The following is a 22202-nucleotide window of genomic DNA, read 5'->3' on the forward strand; positions in this document are numbered from 1 at the left end:
ATGCGTGGAACAGTCTCCCGGTAGAGGTGGTGGAGACAGAGACTGTCTGATTTCAAGAAAGCCTGGGATCTCTTAGAGAGAGGAAGAGATAATGGTTACTGTGTCTGGGCAGACTGGATGGGCCTTTATCTGCCATCATGTTTCTATGTTACAATTTGTTCAGAAAACACAGATATGGCAAAAAAGGAGTGGAGAAGCAGCTGTTTATATCAAAAGCAATAATCAAAGTAATTATGGACAATACACTAAAACCTTCCGTCCAATGTGCAACGGCAGCCAAGAAAGCAAACAAAATGCTATGAATTATTAGAAAAGGGATGGTAAATAAGACTAAGAATATTATAATGCCTCTGTATCGCTCAATTGTGCAACATCACCTTGAGTATTGCGTTCAGTTCTGGTCTCCTTATCTCAAGGAAGATATAGTGGCACCATAAAAGGTTCAAAGAAGAGCGACCAAAATGATAAAGGAGATGGAACTCCTCTCGTATGAGGAACAACTAAAATGGTTTGGGTTCTTCAGCTTTGAAAAGAGAAGGCTGAGGGGAGATATGACTGAAGTCTACAAAATCCTGAGTGGAGTAGAATGGGTACAAGTGGATTGATTTTTTTTTTACTACATCAAGATTTACAAAGACTAGGGGACACTCAATAAAGTAATGCTTTTAAAACCAATAGGAGGAAATATTTTTTCACTTAGGGAATAGTTAAGCTCTGGAATGCTTTGCCAGAGGATGTTCCCGCACCCCTGGACATTGAATGAAGGCTCTTCAAGCTAAGTTGCTTTTTTGATTTTTTTGCTGGGAGTTGGCTGGGGGGTTCCCTGAGTGATTGCAGTTTGTGAATCCATTTTTTTATTTGTGTTCATTGTGCACTTGTTTGGGATTGTGCTATTTAATTTCAAAACACACTATAGCAGGGATCTCAAAGTCTCTCCTTGAGGGCCGCAATCCAGTCGGGTTTTCAGGATTTCCCCAATGAATATGCATTGAAAGCAGCGCATGCACATAGATCTCATGCATATTCATTGGGGAAATCCTGAAAACCCGACTGGATTCCAGCTCTCGAGAACCGGAGTTGCCCATCCCCTGCGTCTAGTCCAGGGATCTCAAAGTCCCTCCTTGAGGGCCACAATCCAGCCAGGTTTTCAGGATTTCCCCAATGAATATGCATTGAAAGCAGTGCATGCACATAGATCTCATGCATATTCATTGGGGAAATCCTGAAAACCCAACTGGATTGCGGCCCTCAAGGAGGGACTTTGAGACCCCTGCACTATAGGTACCCCATGATGTTGTGTAGGTGGGGGCTTTCTAGCCTCTACCTCTTCGCTTGAAGCGTTGAAGTTTTTCTCCCGTCGCTTAACCTGCGCACTGAGGGTACCTTACATTGTCACACTCTTATTATTATTTTAGTATACATATTCCTTTGTATGTTGGTGGTTTTGCTGTTCTGCAATCACTCACGGAACCTTTTGACCATTTTTTTGCCTCATTGTTGGATTGCCAGAGGATGTGGCAAGAGCAGTTAATGTAGCTGGTTTTAAAAAAAAGGTTTGGCAAGTTCCTGGATGAAAAGTCCATAAATTGCTGTTGAGACAGACATGGGAGAAGCCACTGCTTGCCCTGGATCGGTAGCATGGAATGCTGCTACTCTTTGGGGTTTTGCCAGGTACTTGTAACTTGGATTGGCTTCCGTGAAGACGGGATACAGAGCTAGCTGGACCACTGGTCTGATCCAGTAAGTCTATTCTTACGTTCTTATGGAAGGGAGCTTCTGGAAGTATGAATGACCCGTTTTTGAAGTTTCATTTAAACATCGAAACCTCTCCAGACACTTACAAGCTGCCATTTAAGATGGCGATGCTTTTAAAATAACCACAATCTCATATTTTTCAGCATAGCTACTTTTTACACTCACTTAACTCCCCTCCCCCCACTCCAGTTTTATAAATAGCCACCTGCCATGTGTAAAATCGGCTTTACATGTGGAAAGTGTTTTATAAACATTATCTCCAAAATGGTTTCAGAGGATAATAATTTTAGGTCATCTTTTTAAAGAAGATTTGCACAAGTGTAATCCTCTACCAATTCCTCCGAGCCATCTAGTCCCCTGCTGAAGGAACGATGACTCATTTCCAGCATATCACACTGTATTGACACCGTCCTTTGTTATAAATCAGTGGTCTCCAACTCAAACCCTCTGCAGGGCCGCATTTTGGATTTGTCGGTACTTAGAGGGCCTCAGAAAAAAATAGTTAATATCTTATTAAAGAAATGACAATTTTGCATAAGGTAAAACTCTTTATAGTTTATATATACTCATTCTGTTACTATGTCTTACCCTAAATGTCACGTACCCTCCTGGAAATGTCCAGCTTCTTCTTATGTAATCCGCTTTGAACCGCAAGGTACAAGCGGAATAGAAATCACAAATGTAATGTAATGTAATATATCTTTCCTTTTGGCTAAGTCTTAATAATAATATTGTCATTTATAGCTAAAGAGACATATGATCAAGAAACTGTTTTATTTTACTTTTGTGATTATGATAAACATACTGAGGGCCTCAAAACAGTACCTTGCGGGCCGCATGTGGCCCCCGGGCCGCGAGTTTGAGACCACTGTTATAAATTCTATCTATTTATCTCAAACTGAAACTTGTTCCCTGCCTCACTTTTGGATGTCTTCTACAGGATGGTCTCACTAACTTCCCCTTGCTTTCTGAAGCTACTCTTTGGAGCCACCATTCGTACTTAAATCCCTTCAGAACTCTTGGGTGAATATCTGGCCCTGATGATGTTTCTGTTCAAACGTAGGAATTTGTTAAAAATCCTCTCCTATTGTCATATCAGTTTGAGCTAGTTCTTCATATTTATCTTTACATACACAGTAGAGAATGCGTGCAGATAAAAAGCATTTCCACACGGTGGCGTAGTGAGGGGAAGGGCAGTCCACACCAGGCGCCATCTTGGTGAGGGCACAGGCACAAGTCCTCCTGTCCACCCACCCCCCCCCCCCCCCCCCGTGACATCTAAGGAAAAGCTGATGCAGATGTGACAGTGGCTTGGGGGGTTTCTGCTCGTGCCAGGAACGTTACAAGCGGTGTGCGCAGCAGGAGAGGGCGGGGAAGGAGCGTGTGGAAGTGGGGCCGGGGGGGGTGCAAAGAAAAGGGCGGGAAAGGGGCGCCTATCACCCTAGCTATGCTACTGTTTTCACAATGCTGTAACCAGTTATAAAAGAGGCATGTGTTGGTTTGTATGATGGGTGTGACACAGTAGTGGCATAGCCAGTTCTCTCATTTTGGGTGGGCCCACAGTTAAGATAGGTGAACGTTCCAAAATATCCCATCCCTTTGTCCTGTAACTCTCTCCCTTCTCCTCCGTCCTGAGATGCTGTTTCTTTTCCAGTGTGGGGGGTGGAAGAATACGGTGTGTGTAACGTGGCCTTGAAAGCACCTTTGTGGGTTTGATTCACAGTACAGCTCCTTCTGACTCTGGCCAAGTTACTTCATTGCCCCAGGTACAAAATAAGTACCTGTCTAAAACACGTCAACCGCTTCGATTGTAACCACACAGAGGAAAAAGCAGTATATCAAGTCCTTTACCCTTTACAATCAAGCCACTGTGACATCACTGATGAGGTTGACTCTTATTGGTGGAATGATGCATTATGACATCACAATCTCAGCTCTGGTTACCAGAGACTGAAACTCTTCACACCAAGGGGGGAAGTTAGCAACATAGGCCACTGGGAGTGGAGGAGTGGCCTGGTGTTTAGAGCAGCTGTCTCAGCACCCTGAGGTTGTGAGTTCAATTCCCACTGCAGCTCCTTGTGACTCTGGGCACGCCACTTAACACTTCATTGCCACAGGGACAAAATAAGTACCTGTCTAAAATATATAAACCGCTCTGATTGTAACCACACAGAGAAAAAGCAGTATATCAAGTCCCATCTCCTTTCTCTGCCCGTGTTGCTCTGTGGCAGGGAGATGGTAGGCGGCTCCTGGAAAAAAAGCACTGATCAACATTTTGCAGCCTTATCAGAAAGCAATGAGAGAAGGGGGTTTTTTTTAAACAAAGGCTCATTTTCTAAAAATTCTTATAAAATTTTTCTGATTTTCAAATTCTTCACCAGAGATATTCGCGCTTATTTCCTGCATTCCGAATTTTACTAAACTGCATAGGTTCTAGTTTGCGCTTAACCAGCTTAAAACGGCATACCACGGGACATGCTCAGGCATCCTGCAGTAACTGCAAAATTAGCACACTTAAGAACATCTGACTCGCCATACTGGGACAGATCGAAGGCCCATCAAGCCCAGTATCCTGTTTCCAACAGTGGCCAACCCAGGTCCCAAGTACCTGGCAGAAACCCAAAGAGTAGCAACATTCCAGAGCTCAGATTGTGATGTCATAATGCCTCATTCCACCAATGCTTAAGAGCCAACCTCACCAGTGATGTCACAATGGCTTCATCGTCGTATACTTGGTTCACATTAGAACATAAGAATTGCCACACTGGGACAGATCGAAGGCCCATCAAGCCCAGTATCCTGTTTCCAACAGTGGCCAACCCAGGTCCCAAGTACCTGGCAGAAACCCAAAGAGTAGCAACATTCCAGAGCTCAGATTGTGATGTCATGATGCCTCATTCCACCAATGCCTAAGAGCCAACCTCACCAGTGATGTCACAATGGCTTCATCGTCGTATACTTGGTTCACATTAGAACATAAGAATTGCCATACTGAGACAGACCGAAGGTACTTCAAGCCCAGTATCGTGTTTTCAACAGTGGCCATAGCAGGTCACAAGTACATGGCAAGATCCCAAGGAGTAAAACATATTTTATGCTGCTTATCCCAGGAATAAGTAGTGGATTTTCCCCAAGTCTATTTTAATAATGGCTTATGGATTTTTCTTTTAGGAAATTATCCAAACCTTTTTTTAAACACTGCTAACGCCAGATTCTCTGGCAGCAAAGTCCTGAGTTTAATTACACGTTGAATGAAGAAATATTTTGTCCTGTTTGTTTTAAATTTGCTACTTAGTAGCTTCATTGCTAAAAAAAAAAATTTTTTTTTTTTGAAAGGGCATATCAAGAACAGAGGTTAGGACTTGGAAAAGAGATGGCTGAGGGGAGATGTGACTGAAGTCTACAAAATCCTGAGTGGGGTACAACAGGTACAAGTGGATCAATTTTTCACTCCATCAAAAATTACAAAGACTAGTGGACACTCCATGAAGTTACAGGGAAATACTTTTAAAATCAATAGAAGGAAAAAAATTTTCCCTCAGAGACTAGTTAAGCTCTGTAACGCGTTGACAGAGGTTGTGATAAGAGCAGATAGTATAGCTGGTTTTAAGAAAGGTTTGGACAATTTCCTGGAGGAAAAGTCCACAGTCTTATTGAGAAAGACATGGAGGAAGCCACTGCTTTCCCTGGATCAGTAGCATGGAATGTTGCTACTCTTTGGGATTCTAGAATCTTGTTATTCTTTGGGATTCTGGAATCTTGCTATTCTTTGGGATTCTATATGGAATTTTGCTACTCTTTGGGATTCCGGAATCTTGCTATTCTTTAGGATTCTGTATGGAATGTTGCTACTCTTTGGAATTCTAGAATCTTGCTACTCTTTGGGGATTCTACATGGAATGTTGCTACTCTTTGGGGTTCTGGAATCTTGCTCACGCTGAGATAATGGACTGTTGCTACTCCTTGGGTTTGGTCAGGTATTAGGGACGTATTAGGCTCTTGTGACGTCTGCAAACGTCAGTAATGGGAGCTTCCTGGCTTCATTGGATGTGGCTGGAGGTGGAGGGCGAAATTAGGCTGCAGCCCATGTGGGTTTAACCCAGTGCCGCTGGGAAACCTTGGTCTTTTCGGGCTCCTGGACAAGAGATGTCTGCCTCGCTGGCATCCATGGCGGGTAGGCAGAGGAACTGTGGACAGCTCCTGACCAGGATGAAGCTGTAGCCTCGCCGGAAGAAAGGTATGGCGGGTCCCAAAGGTGTTGAAGGACGCGCTCCCTCGCTGGCTTTTCATGGCGGGGAGCAATACCATCCGGGGCGAGGCAGGCTTGGGTGCTTCCTAGGGTGTTACTTGCATGTGTGTTTTAATAAAGTTGTGGCCTTTTGTTTAGGGTTGCAAATCTGGACCCCCCTAGACCCAGCCCCAGTCCCGCCCTAGCCTAGCCTCCACTGCCTGCCCGACACAATCTGAGGAGGCGTTTCAAAACCCGGACAAAATGCCAGGTTTTGAAAAGCCATCCGGACCCCCTGACATGTCATCAAAAGGACGACAAGTCCAGGGAAATCCAGACGTCTGGTAACCCTACTTTTGTTCCCATGATGTTGTTGTTGCCATTTTGTTATGAAGTGGGTAATGGGAAGCCCGACTGTGTGCAGCACGCCTACGTTAAGAACCCCTCGGTGAATTTCTTTCCCTCTTTAGAGAATTATCTGTACCAACAGAGTTGGTCCAACCATTAGGCAAGACTAGGCAGTCACCTAGGGCAGCTGCCCTCAAAGGAAATTAATAGCCCCATCAGCCACAAAAAAAAAAATTCAACTAAAAACAAACAAAAAAAATCAGCTAAGTTTGAACTTTTATGCATAGGGAGAATGGGACTTTCCAACTAGTTCTTTTGCCAAGGTAAATAATAATAATAATAATTTTATTCTTATATACCGCCATACCAAAAAAGTTCTAAGCGGTTCACAACAAGGTGAGCTAATACATGGGATACAGATAAAATACAAATTAGAATAATGGACTTAAAAACAGAAGAAGACAGAAAGCATTTACAATATAATGGCAGGGAAAGAAGTAATACATAGAACAGATAAAATATATCAAGTTGAATATAAGGAACTTGATTGAAAAAAATGAAGCAGAATGCATTAAGATACCAGCCTATCAAGATTCCAGAATCCCAGAGAGTAACAAGATTCTAGAATCCCAAAGAGAAGCAACATTCCATATAGAATCCCAAAGAATAGCAAGATTCCAGAATCCCAGAGAGTAACAAGATTCTAGAATCCCAGAGTAGCAACATTCCATACAGAATCCCAAAGAATAGCAAGATTCCAGAATCCCAGAGAGTAACAAGATTCTAGAATCCCAGAGTAGCAACATTCCATACAGAATCCCAAAGAATAGCAAGATTCCAGAATCCCAAAGAGTAACAAGATTCTAGAATCCCAAAGAGTAGCAACATTCCATATAGAATCCCAAAGAATAGCAAGATTCCAGAATCCCAGAGAGTAACAAGATTCTAGAATCCCAAAGAGTAACAAGATTCCATACAGAATCTCAAAGAATAATAATAATTTTATTCTTATATACCGCCATACCGGAAAAGTGAGCTAATACATGGGATACAGATAAAATACAAATTAGAATAATGGACTTAAATACAGCTAAAGACAGAAAGCATTTACAATATAATGCAGAAAATACCGGCATGGCAGGGAAAGAAGTAATACATAGAACAGATCAAATACAAGTTGAATATAAGGAACTTGATTGAAAAAATGAAGCAGAATGCATTAAGATTCCAACCTTCTAATGACCTTTGGAAGTTGTTCCTCATTAAAGTTTAATTTTTAAATGTATGCTGCCCAATTATGAATTTTCACAGGATTACTCTGGGAGCATCCAGGTGATCGTGATTGCTGAGTTTGTCAAAATTTTGAAGGTAGGGGCACACAGCCCAAGAGTCACCTACAGAAAAATTCTATACCTGGGCAACCTCAGAGGTATGCACCCCTTTGCACACCTAAGGGCAGGGAAAAGCACATAAGCACCCCAGGCATGCTCAATACAGGCACACAAATGCTACAACATACGACTGCAAAGGGCGGGGTTATACATGTGGGTGAAGCATGGGTAAGACTCTGTTACGCATGTCATTTACATAATACTGTAGTTACACATACTCTTTTTGCATCTATGTAGGTACTTGCAATTATGCTTGGTGTACAATTGGTATTGCACACCTAACTATAAACTGTATCAAACCCTGCTTATACCTTCTTTTTATATAAGAGCATTTGGGCACCTAAATTGCCATTATACACAGAGTAAGCACTAACTAAATTGAACTGAGTCGCCTAAAAGGAAGAAGTTATTTATAGCATTCCCTCCTACTGCTATTACATCACCTTTGTCTATCAGCAGACAAGACATCAATCCCTTTGACATATTTTTTTCTTACATTTCACAAGCTGGAAAAAAAACATAAAAAGACACTGATGTCTTGTTGTTTTGGGTTTTTTTTAGTTTCCTTTATTGTGGTTTTACATGTACAGTTAACTTGGAAACGTTTTCCTGTACATAACTTCCTCTTTTTCAACAATAGTTTAACCTGTTTGGCTCTTTTTGGTAGAATTTCATAACTTTGTCATGCCTGTAATTTTAAATGCATTGCAAAAAAAAAAAAAAATACATTTGGCAGGTAAAACCAAAAAGAGAGAGGATGAGACTATTTAAAGTGAAAGCCGGCAGTCTAGCGGCTTTAAAGCTAACTTATCTAAACTTCTATTTATAAAGTTTATGGGCAGGCATGAAGTTTTTAAAAATATTGTCACAATGAGCACTAAGTCACAAAAAGAAAAAAAAAATTAAAAAAGCAGATGAAATGATGATATCATACGCCAGAAAGTGATTCTTACAGCCGTTCCAAATAATAGTGGCTGGTGGAGGCATATCTGACATCTGCAAAAAACATTTTTTTTGTTTGATAACTAAGGATGTTTAGAGAGATATTTTCACTGTTATAGAGTTGGTATATAACAGTAAAGCTACAGCATGCAGACAGAACAAATAAGAATGGTCTGACTCCGCGCTCATAGGTTGATTACAGATACTTAGTATTTGTACGTTTGCATATTATTGCATATTCTGTATTTCATATACTTTACTCCATATACTATATTATTGTATGTGCATTTTCACTGCTGTAGATTACAGATACTTAGTGTTTGTACGTTTGCATATTATTGCACATGCATTTTCACTGCTATAGATTACAGATACTTAGTATTTGTACATTTGCATATTATTGCATATACTGTATTGCATATCCTGTATTATTGCATATACATTTTCACTGCTGTAGATTACAGAAACTTAGTATACTATATTACAAATACTGTATTATTGCATATGCATTTTCACTGCGGTAGATTACAGAAACTTAGTATACTGTATTGCATATCCTGTATTATTGCATATGCATTTTCACTGCTGTAGATTACAGATACTTAGTATTTGTACATTTGCATATACTGTATTGCATATACTGTATTATTGCATATACATTTTCACTGCTATAGATTACATATACTTAGTATACTGTATTGCATATCCTGTATTATTGCATACGCATTTTCATTGCTATAGATTACAGATACTTAGTATTTGCACGTTTGCATTTTATTGCATATACTGTATTTCAGAGCTACGCATGCACATTCGTAAATAGCTCGGTATATTAGCCCGGTCTTTGGAAAGCAGGTTCGCAGCAGTTCTTACCTTTCGGGCTCGAAGCCCGCCTGCAGGCGCGTGGCGTTGTACCTCTGCCCCGCAGTCTCGTGCCCGTGCAGGTGCCCCGCGGGCGCCGGCGAACAGCCGTCGTGGGAGAGCCCCGCGCGGCGACGGGGGGGCGACGAGGACGGCGGGGGCGGCTCCTTCAGCTCCCCGACGACGGCGCGATAGTCGTAGGGGGCGCCCGAGTCCCAGTCCCCGCCCGGGAAACGCTCGAGCCGGCAGTGGCCGTCCATAGAAAAGGGCGGGAGGGCTGCTGGCGCGCGGGCGGCAGAACTTCGCCAAAGAACTCCCGACTTGTTTGAAGGGACCTAAAAGCGCGCAGGCGCGCGCGCGCAGCGGCAACTTGTCCTCGTGCGGCTTCGGGCAGTTCTTTTGCGCCCGGAAGGCCAGAGAAGGTCTGCCGCCCGGCCTGGCCTTTAGGGGGTTTAAAAACCTCGCTGGCGCGTCAGTGTCCCAAAGAGGATTGGAGTATCTGGGCAGCAGATAGCAGGGGAATTTGCACGCTTGCATTTTCCCTCCCTGTCGCAAACAACCTACCCGGGGCAGTCTCCACCCCCGAGCCGGGAAGGAAGCAAACAAGCGCAGGACGAGAGAGAAGAAAAGGCAAGGCAGAAGCCCTGAGCCGCTTTCAGCCGGTAGAGAGTGTGGCGCAGTGGGTAAAGCTGCAGCCCCGCACCCTGGGGTTGGGGGTTCAAACCCAGCCTGCTCCTTTTCTGACCCTGGGCAAGTCACTTAATCCCCCCCATTGCCCCAGGTACAGTAGATAGATTGTGAGCCCACCAGGACAGACAGGGGAAAATGTTTGAGTACCTGAATAAATGCATATAAACCGTTCTGAGCTCCCCTGGGAGATCAGTACAGAAAACTGAATAAATAGTATGAAAAGTTTCGGATGCTGTGATGTCACAATACCTCATTCCTCCAATAAGAGCCATTCTCATCAGTGATGTCACAATGGCTTGATTGTCCTTTACTTGGCTCACTTCTAATACATTTTGATTTCCAGAGTGGCGCAGTGGGTGAAGCTACAGCCTCAGCACCCTGGGGTTGTGGGTTTAAACCCACGCTGCTCCTTGTGATCCTGGGCAAGTCACTTAATCCCCCCATTGCCCCAGGTGCATTAGATAGATTGTGAGCCCGCCGGGACAGAGAGGGAAAAATGCTTGAGAACCGGAATAAACTCATATAAACCGTTCTGAGCTCCCCTGGGAGGTCAGTATAGAAAACTGAATAAATAGTATGAAAAGTTTCTGATACTGTGATGTCACAATGCCTCATTCCTCCAATAAGAGCCAACCTCATCAGTGATGTCACAATGGCTTGATTGTCCTTTACTTGACTCACTTTTACTACATTTTGATTTCTAGAGTGGCGCAGTGGTTAAAGCTACAGCCTCAGCACCCTGGGGTGGTGGGTTCAAACCCACGCTGCTCCTTGTGACCCTGGGCAAGTCACTTAATCCCACTCCTATAAGTTTCTCACAAGTATTCAAGAAATCATTTACTTATGCCACAATTTCATTGAAAGTCCTAGGACTGATCATTCTACCTACATACTAAGTAGTTTTCATTTTTCTGACACCATTTTGAAATATTTATTGTGTCTGCTGTAGGTAGGAGGGGGGTCAAGAGCTGGTGAAGATCTTTTCCCTTTCCAGTGCAGTAATTGACATCATTACGCAGAGGGTTCTGAGGCTCTCCCAGTATTCATTATTACAAGAATTGATGTGCATGAAACTTTCAATGAAATTGTGGCATAAGTAAATTATTTTTTGAATACCTGTTAGAAAGTTATAGGAGTTGGATTTGATTTTCTTTCTCATTCCTGTATAGAAGATTTTTTTGGTTATACAAGTCACTTAATCCCCCCATTGCCCCAGGTACATTAGATAGATTGTGAGCCTGCCGGAACAGAGAGGGAAAAAAATGCTTGAGTACCTGAATAAACTCATGTAAACCGTTCTGAGCTCCCCTGGGAGATCAGTATAGAAAACTGAATAAATAGTATGAAAAGTTTCTGATACTGTGATGTCACAATGCCTCATTCCTCCAATAAGAGCCAACCTCATCAGTGATGTCACAATGGCTTGATTGTCCTTTACTTGGCTCACTTCTAATACATTTTGATTTCCAGAGTGGCACAGTGGTTAACGCTACAGCCTCAGCACTCTGGGGTTGTGGGTTCAAACCCATGCTGCTCCTTGTGACCCTGGGTAAGTCACTTAATCCCCCCCATTGCCCCAGGTACATTAGATAGACTGAGCCCACCAGGACAGAGAGGGAAAAAATGCTTGAGTACCTGAATAAACTCATGTAAACCATTCTAAGCTAGAACAGTATAGAAAACTGAGTAAATAATAGTGTGAAAAGCTTCAGCCTTTGATAGAGCTGGTATTGTGACATCATAATGCCTCATTCCACCAATGCCTAGGAACCAACCTCATCAGTGATGTCACAATGGCTTGATTGTCCTATACTTGACTCACTTTTACTATATTTTGATTTCCAGAGTGGCGCAGTGGTTAAAGCTACAGCCTCAGCACTCTGAGGTTGTGGGTACAATCCTCACTGCTCCTTGTGACCCTGGGCAAGTCACTTAATCCCCCCATTGCCCCAGGTACATTAGATAGATTGTGAGCCCACCGGGAGAGACAGGGAAAAATGCTTGAGGACCTGAATAAATGCATGTAAACCATTCTGAGCTTTCCTGGGAGAACGGTATAGAAAATTACATAAACATAAATGTTTTGGGTACTAAATAGAAAAAAAACCCAGATGCTGGGGTTGTTGTGTTTTCCTACTCATATACTTTTTGATAAGCTTTGGAATCCACAACTACTTTTCTTAGGGCAAAAGGTAACATCAGAATATATGTAATTGGGAAACATTCCACTGACAGCCTGGAGATGAAGGTGGGAACGGGAGTCAGAAGGTGAGCAGAATAATTTTATGGTTGAGATATTGTCGCAGGAAACTGGGAGCTTTGTTAAATCCACACCCCTTTGACAGGATTTAACAAGGATCGGGAATTATTATAAACCATAACATTATTTTGCTTTCTCGCCTTCTGATAACCCAACCACCCCTCCCTGAGGCCCCTGCAGAAAGATTCCTAGTGGTTACCGCAAGTTTGACTCTGGGTTCATAGACAAAAGCGCGCAACGACAAAGGCGCGACGACAACCCAGCGCAGACAACTGAGCGCAAAGCGGAAACGCGCCGAAGAAAAACAGTATTTTAAGGGGCTCCGACAGGGGGTGTTGGTGGGGAACCCTCCCCCCCCACACTTTACTTAATAAAGATCATGCCGGCGTTATGGGGGGGTTGGGGGGTTGTAACCCCCCTCATTTACTGTAAACTTAACTTTTTCCCTCTTTTTTAGGGAAAAAGTGAAGTTTTCAGTATAATGTGGGGGGTTATAACCCCCCACAACGCCGGCGCGGTCGGAGCCCTTTAAAATACTGTTTTTCTTTGGTGCGCTTCCACCTTGCGCTCAGATGTCTGCGCTGGGTTGTCGGCGCGCGCTTTTGACCTGTCACCTTGACACTGTTTTACTAGGACAGCAGCAGAAAAACAATGAATGCAAATACAGTGCATTTGCTATCTCGAAGCATGCAAAATTGCAAAAAAAACCCAAAAAAAACAAAGCATTGATGGCATGGCTACAGTGGAAAAAAATTATGCCAGAGTCCAGGCAGCAAAAAAAGTTGGTTGAGAGAAATGGGTATCTCTTCTCTCTCCCCAACTCGATCACCCTCTTCAAGATACCTGCATAAGCCCCTCCCCGGTAGTTTAGCCATTTTCCTTTCTCCTTCCCTGAAGACCTGACCCAAATGAAACCGTTCCCTCCCTCACACAAACTTCAAAACATTTCCCTAGTAGTCTAGTGGTCCCTTCCCCCCACCCCCCTGGTAATCTAATGGCTTCTCTCTCGACTCAACACTCTTCCCTCAAATCCCTGGTGACTTTGTGGCTCTGGGAGAGAAGGTGAAGCAGTCAGGTGTCCGGGTGGTATTCTCATTAACACCCCCCCCCCCCTGTCAAGGGTAAAGGCCAGGGCAGGAAGTTTGCATCCTGGAGATTGATGGTGTAAATGAGAGTGTTTCAGCTCCTGGACCATGGGTTGATTTTCTAAGGGATGGTGTGCATCTATCAAAGAAGGGAAAAAGTGTCTTCAGCAGTTGATTGGCTAACCTACTGAAGAACTAGAATCACTGGGGCAGGGTGATCAAAGCCCCCAGGTGAGTATAAGTCCTCAGACAAGTGGATCGCTAAACACCTCTACACAAATGGGTAAAGAGACAATTTGGAAAGCAGGGTATACTAATGCTCAAAGTATGGGAAACAAGGTTCTGGATCAAGAGGCTGTGATGGAAGAGGCTGAATTGCCTAACAAATATTTCTGTTCTGTGTTCACAGCTGAAGCACCGGGAGCGGGACCTCGGAAGACAAACACACGTAGGGATGGAGGTGAGGTAGATCCTGATCAATTTTCAGAGAATTGTGTTTGTGAGGAGCTAGGTAAAGGTGGACAAAGCGATGGAGCTGGAGGATATATCGAAGGGTACTGACAGGACTTAAGGACGTTCTGGTGGCTCTGCTGGCTGACCTTTCAGTGCTTCCTCTAGAATCGGGATTGGTACAGGAGGACTAGAGAAGGGTAGATGTGGTGGTCCCTCTCTGCAAAAGTGTAAGGAAGAAGTATAGAACTAAAGGCTGGTACGTAAATTAATATAAATGCCTTTGAAACAGAGAATAGTGATTAGAGAATGACACGGGGAAAAATTCTGTCCCCGTCTCTGCTGTCCCCTTCACCGCCCCGTCACCGTCCCTACTGTCCCTTTCACCGCCCCATCCCCGTCTTCAGCGTTTTCTCTTCTCAATCCCCCCAAGCCCAGCACCCTTCACGCGGTCCAGCAGCTCTCTCCCGCCAGCCAGCCGTGCATTTCTCTCCCTCCCTCCCTCTTACTTTCTCTTGTGGCGAAACTGGCAATTTGTATAATGCTATGCGCTGTATTACAGCCGAAGCCTTGAAGTCACGTCGGGTTGCCTGCTAGAAAAGTCTCCTCCGATGCAACTGGAAACAGGAAGTTGTGTCAGAGGAGATTTTTCCAGCAGGCAAAGTGACGCAACTTCAAGGCTCCAGCTGTAATACAGCTCATAGCCTTATAGAAATCGCCAGTTTCAACAAGAAAAGGTAAGGGAAAAGGAGGGAGGGAGGGAGATGCATGGCCGGCGGGAGAGAGGGAGCTGCCGGATCGAACACTCGTTCACCGCACGTTCACACTCGTTCACCGCGCGTGCTAACCATTCACCGCTCCACGGGGCGGTGAATGGCCTTGTCCCCAATCTCGCAGTGACCTTTTTTTTTTGGTCACCGTTTTGGCGGTCATTCTCAAATAGTGATGTTTCTGGAATCCAGTGGATTACAGGACACGAGGCAAAATGGATTCACTAACGGCACGTCTTGTCAGACAAATCTGATCAAATTCTTTGACTGGGTGACCAGACAATTGGATAGAGGGAGTGCACTAGATGTGGTGTATTTGACTGTTTCACATAGACATCTATTAAATAAACCGAGTGCCTCCCAGGATGGGCCCCAAAATAATAGATTAGGTCAGGAACTGCTTGAGTGGAAGGTGACAGTGGGTAGTGGTCAATAGAGATTGCTCTGAGAAAAGGGATGTGCCTCAAGGTTTGGTTCTTGGATCTGTTCTTTTTAACATTTATGTAAGAGATATTGCTCAAGGGCTGTCAGGTAAGATTTGCCTCTTTGCGGATGAAGCTTGAAGAATGGTCTGAAATTTGGCAGCTCAGATTTAATGCTAAGAAATGCAAGACCATGCATTTGGGCTGCAAAAACCTGAGGGAATGGTACAGTTTAGGGGGTGAACAACTTTTGTGCACAAAAGAGGAGCGGCACCCAAGTGTGATAGTATTTGATAGTACATGATGGCCAAAAGGCTGAAAAGATGACAACAAAAGCTGGAAAGATGCTAGCATAGGGAGATTTATGGCCAGTAGGTATTGATGCCTCTGTATAAGACTCTGGTGAGACCTCATTTAGAATATTGTGTACAATTCTGGAGACCACACCTTCAGAAAAGATAAAAACAGGATGGAGTCGGTCCAGAGGAGGGCTACTAAATGGTCGATGGTCTTCATCTTAAGGTGACAGACGTAAAGATCTCAATATATACAGTATATATACTTTGGAGCATGGGTGTCAAAGTCCCTCCTCGAGGGCCGCAATCCAGTTGGGTTGTCAGGATTTCCCCAATGAATATGCATGCTCTGCTTTCAATGCATATTCATTGGGGGAAATCCTGAAAACCTGACTGGATTGCGGCCCTCAAGGAGGGACTTTGACACCCCTGATGTAGACAAAGGCTTAAATTAGCCATCGAGTCTTCCAAGGAAGGTGGTTTTACCCATATCTATCCTGTCGTAATCTCACAGCTTTGTCTCCTTCTCCTTCCTTTAGCTTTCTCCAGTAGTCTCTGCTCTTGCATTGATTCTCCTGCTTCTCACTGTCTTTGTTTTGTCTCTCATCTTTCTCTCTGCACCTTTTTCCTGCTTTTTGTTCTTTCAGCATTTTGCCCTCTCTCTTGCTTTATTCTGGTTTGCTGCCTCCTTTATTAAAATCCGTCTTTTCCAGGTTTTCTGTCATCAACAGAGAAAATAATTATCCATTTTGTTTAAAGAAACATCAGTGAATTAATGGATGCATTAAGAAGGAGTTTGGGAGGAAGGCTGGGAAATTATTTGTGCTGGTCAGGTGCATTAAACTTTTTTCCCCTGTAGATAGAAAAATTGGAAAATCCCTTTACTGCATCTGGCCCAGTGCTTACAAAAAGTTACTTGACTTCTCAGCCTTGAAGTTTGTGTGGAAAGAAGGAGGTAATCCTGAGACCTTGAATCACACATCTTCCCAAAATTGTTTTGTAGTGGTGCCAAGGTTTGTGTTAAGATTATATGAATCATTTGAATAAGTTTTAGGGATGTTGATACAATAGCCTCATACAAGACCAAAATTTATTGGAGTAGAAACAAAAATATCTGACCTGGACATATATTTGCACATTTTCACAGTCCTCTTGTGATTTAACAACTTTGTGTCATAAGCAAATTTACCCCATCTTTTACAAAACTGCATTAGGCTTTTTTTTATTGCCGGCAGTAGCAATATTACCGTGTTTCCCAAAAAATAAGACAGTGTCATATTAATTTTGGATCCAAAAAATGCATTAGAGCTTATTTTTTGGGGATGGCTTACTTTTTTTCATGCACAACAATTATATCTTTCTCTCCTCCATATCTTCCTCTTTCCTTTCTCCTCCCCCCCTCCCATGTGCAGCATCTTTCCTCCCCTCTCACCCATCCCCTTGTGCAGCATCTTTCTATCCCTGCCTCCCATCCCCTTGTGCAGAACCCCATCGGCCCTCCCTTGAGACTGACATACCTCCGTTCTGAGGCCTCCAAACACAGCAGCAACGGCAGCGCTCTGAGCGGGCTGCTTCATGGCCTTCCCCGCCGGGCCCTTCCCTCTGCTGCATCACTGATGACAACATCGGTGACACGGCAGAGAGAAGGCCCTGGCGGGGAAGGCCATGAAGCAGTTCGTTCAGAATGCAGCTGCCACTGCTGATTTAGGAGACCTTAAAGCGGAGATATGTCAGGTCTCACCGGGGTGGGGGGGGTCGCTGAATTGACGAGTCTGATTTTTTCAGAAGTCCCCTGGGGTTGACATATAAGTAAGGTTACCATATGGCTCCAGAAAAAAAGAACATGGATTGAGACATCCAGGTTTTACTTCCACTGAAAGCAATGGAAGTAAGGAGAAAAGATAAAGACATCTGGGTAAAACCTGGATGTCACAATCCATCCTCCTTTTACGGGAGCCATATGGTAACCCTACATATAAGTTTACTTGGATATCTAAAAATAAAAGTCCAGTTGTGGCTAGATTTTGAGAATTTAAACTTTGGAAATCAGATAAGGAGGCAAGTATATTTTCCTTTCTACACCTGTGTTTATCTAAAAGCACAGCACATTTTCTAGTTTCTGTTAACTTGCAGGTTCTCTGGCTATTGATATGTCCATGTTGTGAGCTTTATGTTGCTTGTTGCATTACTCTTGAGTTTCAATGAACACTTCTATTCAAAAAGAAAAAAGATTTCTAAGCAGGGGTTGTCAGCCCAGTCCCCAGAACACACCTGGTCAGTCAATTTCAGGATACCCCTACAACGAATATGTATAACAGGGGTGTCAAAGTCCCTCCTCGAGGGCCGGAATCCAGTCGGGTTTTCTGGATTTCCCCAATGAATATGCATTGAAAGCAGTGCATGCAAATAGATCTCATGCAGATTCATTGGGGAAATCCTGAAAACCCGACTGGATTCTGGCCCTCGAGGACCGACTTTGACACCTGTGATGTATAAGATAGATTTGCACACAATGGGGGCAGTACATGTGAATTTATGTCATGCATATTCATTGTGGAGAGCCTGAAAACCCGACTTCAACTTTGTGTTTCAAGAACTGAGTTTAAGAACCCCTGCTTCAGAGATATGCCCCACTTTGCTTAAAGTTGGAAAGGTAGAGCCTAGGAAAGAAAATAGTGTCATTTGTAAATACAGTTCTCCCTCCGAATCTGTGGTTTCAGCGTCCGCAGATTCGGTTATTCATGATTTTTTAAATTAATGCAGTATTCCAGACCTTCCCCGCCTCCCTTCCACTTTCCTCCGGAATCCCTTAAGCCTTACCTGGTGGTGTAGCAGGTTTTCGGGGCAGGAGCGATCTTCCTACGCTCCTGTCCAGTGCAGATCACTCATAGGAAATGGCTGCCATGAGCTCCCGTTGTAGTCTCCTCCTTGCTGCCACCCCCACACCTCGTTAAATGTTTGCCGGCACAAGCAGCATCTTTCACTTGCTGATCACACCGTCCAAGCCTTCCTTCTGACATCACGTCCAGGATGTGACGTCAGAGATGAGCCGATGCCGGCAAGGCCAGCAAGTGGAAGATGCTGCTCACACCGGCAAACATTTCAAGAGATACGCGGGGGCAAGGAAGAGTGTGTGTGAGGGGGGGGGAGGGGGCGGTGCACACAGTGTGGCAGGAGAGTGGGGGGAGAAGATTGGGACACATGGTGCAGCAATGTGGGGTACCACTGCCCTGAGTGCCAACCTCCCTTGCTACACAACTGGCTATAGCTACCCTGCACCTCAGAAACACTATCCCCTGCTCAGCATAGGTTTCTAGGTCTTGCTGAGTACGAACAACCTGAAAAGCACAGTTCTTTTGCTTGTCTTTAAGGCTGTGACTTTTAAAAACTGGACTGGATTAAAATTCCTCATTTAGCTTTGTCGTCTCATTATTACCATAATACCCAAGGGTTATTCCCACCCAAAAGGGAGAAAGCAGGTGGTTATAAATACTAAACGTTGTATCCTGTAATCACCTACGTTTCCTCAGAACTTTTCCCAGTTGCACACTGGGTCATAAGAAATTTCTATGGTAAATTCACAAAAGGATGGGGAGCAGCTTGGTTCCCTCCAGGGCCCAGTAAAAGTCATAGTGCTGAATCATGGCCTGGCATCCCTCAGGCACACATTCTAGATGTTTCTTTCTCATTTCTGTGCATGCCTACCCGCGAACAATATTTATCAGTGACGTTGCTTCTTCCCTGTTATGTTGCTAAGAGGGATCTCCTGTGACCACATCATCTGCTGGAAACTGATTGCACTAGGTTGCACAGGGGACCAAGGACAAGATAAAGCCATCACACACAGAGCAATGTGCATTATACTTGTCCTCCAAAGCCAAATCAAACTATGAAGACAGGGGACTCATCTGTTGTAGGGTTGCAACAAAAGCCCTTTTTTACATCCTGTCTCCATCATTTCAAATCTTTTTGAACTTGTGCCGTGTAAGGGACATTTTGCTTAATGCATATAATCTGTATCTTCTAACTGCAATGCAGGACATACATAGCAACTGCTGTATTTTAGTGATAGGAAACACTCTGCTGTGGTCAAAATTCAGCTGGCAGTAGTCGGGAAGAAGCTGTGAACACAGAACAGGCCTGAACAAGACTGAGGTGATTTGAGTGTAGATTGGGTACTGGGAAAGGAGGGCAACTAGCAGGGGAATGAAAAGCATTCTTTGGATGCCAGCTAATATACACAACATCAACAGATCCATGCTTAGGCCAGCCCATTAGTTTAGCACAGGGGTAGGGAACTCCAGTCCTCGAGAGCCGTATTCTAGTCGGGGTTTCAGGATTTCCCCAATGAATATGCATGAGATCTACTTGCATGCACTGCTTTCAATGCATATTCATTGGGGAAATCCTGAAAACCCGACTGGAATACGGCTCTCGAGGACCGGAGTTCCCTACCCCTGGTAGCAGAAGAGTTCTTGATTCCCAACCTAGCTGGGAGCAGCATTCACAGTCCTATGTGAGAAATGCAGTGATAACTACCACTACCGTGTTTCCCCAAAAATAAGCCCTAGCATGATTTTCGGGGTAGGTCTTAATATAAGCCCTACCCCAGAAAAAAAGCCCTAATCGCCAGCAGCAGCGCTTTCCCCCGCGAAACCGAAATACTTTGTAACAAAAGGCAATGTCGGCAGCAATCTAGACAGGCTACTTTGGGCCTTCTCTCACCGGGGGTTCCGTGTGCCGCATTGCTGATAACATCAGTGATGCGGCAGAGGAACACCCGGGCTGGAGAAGGCCCGAAGCAGCCTGTCTAGATTGCTGTCAATGTCACCGCTTGTTACAAGGTATTTCGGTCTCGCGGTTGGTGGGGGAGAGATGGAAGGGTCAGCGGGGGGGGGGGGGGAGGGTGCGGCAGGGGGATGGGAGGGAGGGATAGAAGCTACAAGGGTTCTGCACAAGGGATGGGAGGGAGGGATAGAAAGATACTGCACAAGGGGATGCATGAGAGGGGAGGAAAGATGTTGCACATGTGGGGGAGAGAAAGGAAATAGAAAGAATTGGGATGGAGGAGAGGACGGGAGAGATGATCATTGTACATGAAAAAAATAAAACCTACCCAAAAATAAGACCTAGTGCTTTTTTTGGGCCCAAAATTAATATGACAATGTTTTATTTTCAGGGAAACACAGTATGTATATCATTTCTATAACGCTACTGCAGATTCAGGGTGCCTGTGTACCAGACTCTATGTTAGGCTGTGGTTCTTAACCAAGGTCCATCACCCCAGAGACTGAGCTCAAGGAGAGGTTTAAGTGAAGGAGCAAAATGTGAATGAAAGCTCATGAGCCACAGCCCAAGAGAGAACAATTCCATCGGAGGTAGAAGACCAAAAGAGGAGCGTGGAACTGCTGGTACACAAGCAGATGTAAATCCCACCCTGCATCACTTCGAAATTTCTTCAGCTATCTTTCCAGGGGTTTCTCCTTATATGTTACTATAATCCCCCAAGCAATCTCCTGAGTCAGTTTGAAATTTGGCACTCTTGTTCACCTCTGAAAGGAGTTAAGGATGAAAGGCCTCCTGCTACAGAGGAGTGTGGATGTTAAGGTTCTGTTCATCAGTGCCTGTACATCAGCGGTCTCAAACTCACGGAGAGAACAGAGAGAAAAACAGTCAATGGACAAGAAGGTCCTTGGAAACATAGTTAAAAGCACAGAAAAATAAAGTCACCAGACAACAAAGGTAGGGAAAATGATTTTATTTTTAATATAATGATTGAAATGTGTCAGTTTTGAGAAAGGAAAGATGTTAAATTAACTGTGAGGGCCGCAGAAAAAATAGTTAATGTCTTATTAAAGAAATGACAATTTTGCATGAGGTAAAACTCTTTATAGTTTATAAATCTTTCCTTTAACAGTTAACCCTTTCAGGACCAAGGGACATATTTGTCCCATAACTTTAAAATCCTATAAATTTTGATTGGGATAGTCTACAGTTCTAAATTTGATATGTACGGATTCCATATGATATTACCTTTATGTAAACAAACTGGTTCCGACATTCATTCATTAGCGTCGTTGCCAGATTGACGAGAAGATTCACTTGCCACACTGTCCATAAGCCAGAAGTTTGATTTTTTAAAAAAAAAAATAATGATATTTCACAAAAAAAAATCAATTTTTTGGCATCTGCAAGCCCTTTTTACCATAAAAATGTCGTCAAAACCACAAAAATTGGCCTACGATCCTTATGGTCCTGAAAGGGTTAAAGGAAAGATTTATAAACTATAAAGAGTTTTACCTCATGCAAAATTGTCATTTCTTTAATAAGACATTAACTTTTTTTTTTTTTTTTTCCTGCGGCCCTCCAAGTGCCTCCAAATCCAAAATGTGGTCCTGAGTTTGAGACCAGCTAGACTGAGTTGGTTGTCCATTTGAGATCACAATGTCACAAATGCTAGATGTGCAACTATTGGGGCATGAAGGAATTTCTTGGGGAAGTGTTTTCTCACTCTTTATATTTGGTCATATTTGTTTGGAAATGTTATTTCTTTAAAGTGCCCTTGGGGGGGTCCAATGATTAATAACTTAGGGCTCCTTTTATCAAGGCGAGCTACGGGGGTTAGCGCGTCGGACATTCCCCCGTGGCAGCCTAAAATCCTAATGCCTCGTCAATGGAGGCGTTAGGTACTAGCGCGGCAGGCA

At 43.8% G+C, this 22202-nt stretch overlaps 1 protein-coding gene across 1 annotated transcript in view; it reads right to left on the reverse strand.

Annotated features, from left to right (window-relative positions):
- The window catches only part of IMPDH1 (inosine monophosphate dehydrogenase 1), a 217126-nt gene extending 207229 nt beyond the window's left edge, over window positions 1–9897 (reverse strand). Inside the window, exon 1 of the mRNA XM_033958852.1 lies at window positions 9538–9897. Coding sequence (XP_033814743.1) covers window positions 9538–9785 — 248 coding nt within the window. The 5' untranslated portion in view covers window positions 9786–9897. The remainder of the gene's footprint in view (window positions 1–9537) is intronic.
- Between the last annotated feature and the right edge of the window lie 12305 nt (window positions 9898–22202).

This window comes from Geotrypetes seraphini, chromosome 9 (genome assembly GCF_902459505.1).
Source record: "Geotrypetes seraphini chromosome 9, aGeoSer1.1, whole genome shotgun sequence".
Taxonomy (NCBI): Eukaryota; Metazoa; Chordata; class Amphibia; order Gymnophiona; family Dermophiidae; genus Geotrypetes; species Geotrypetes seraphini.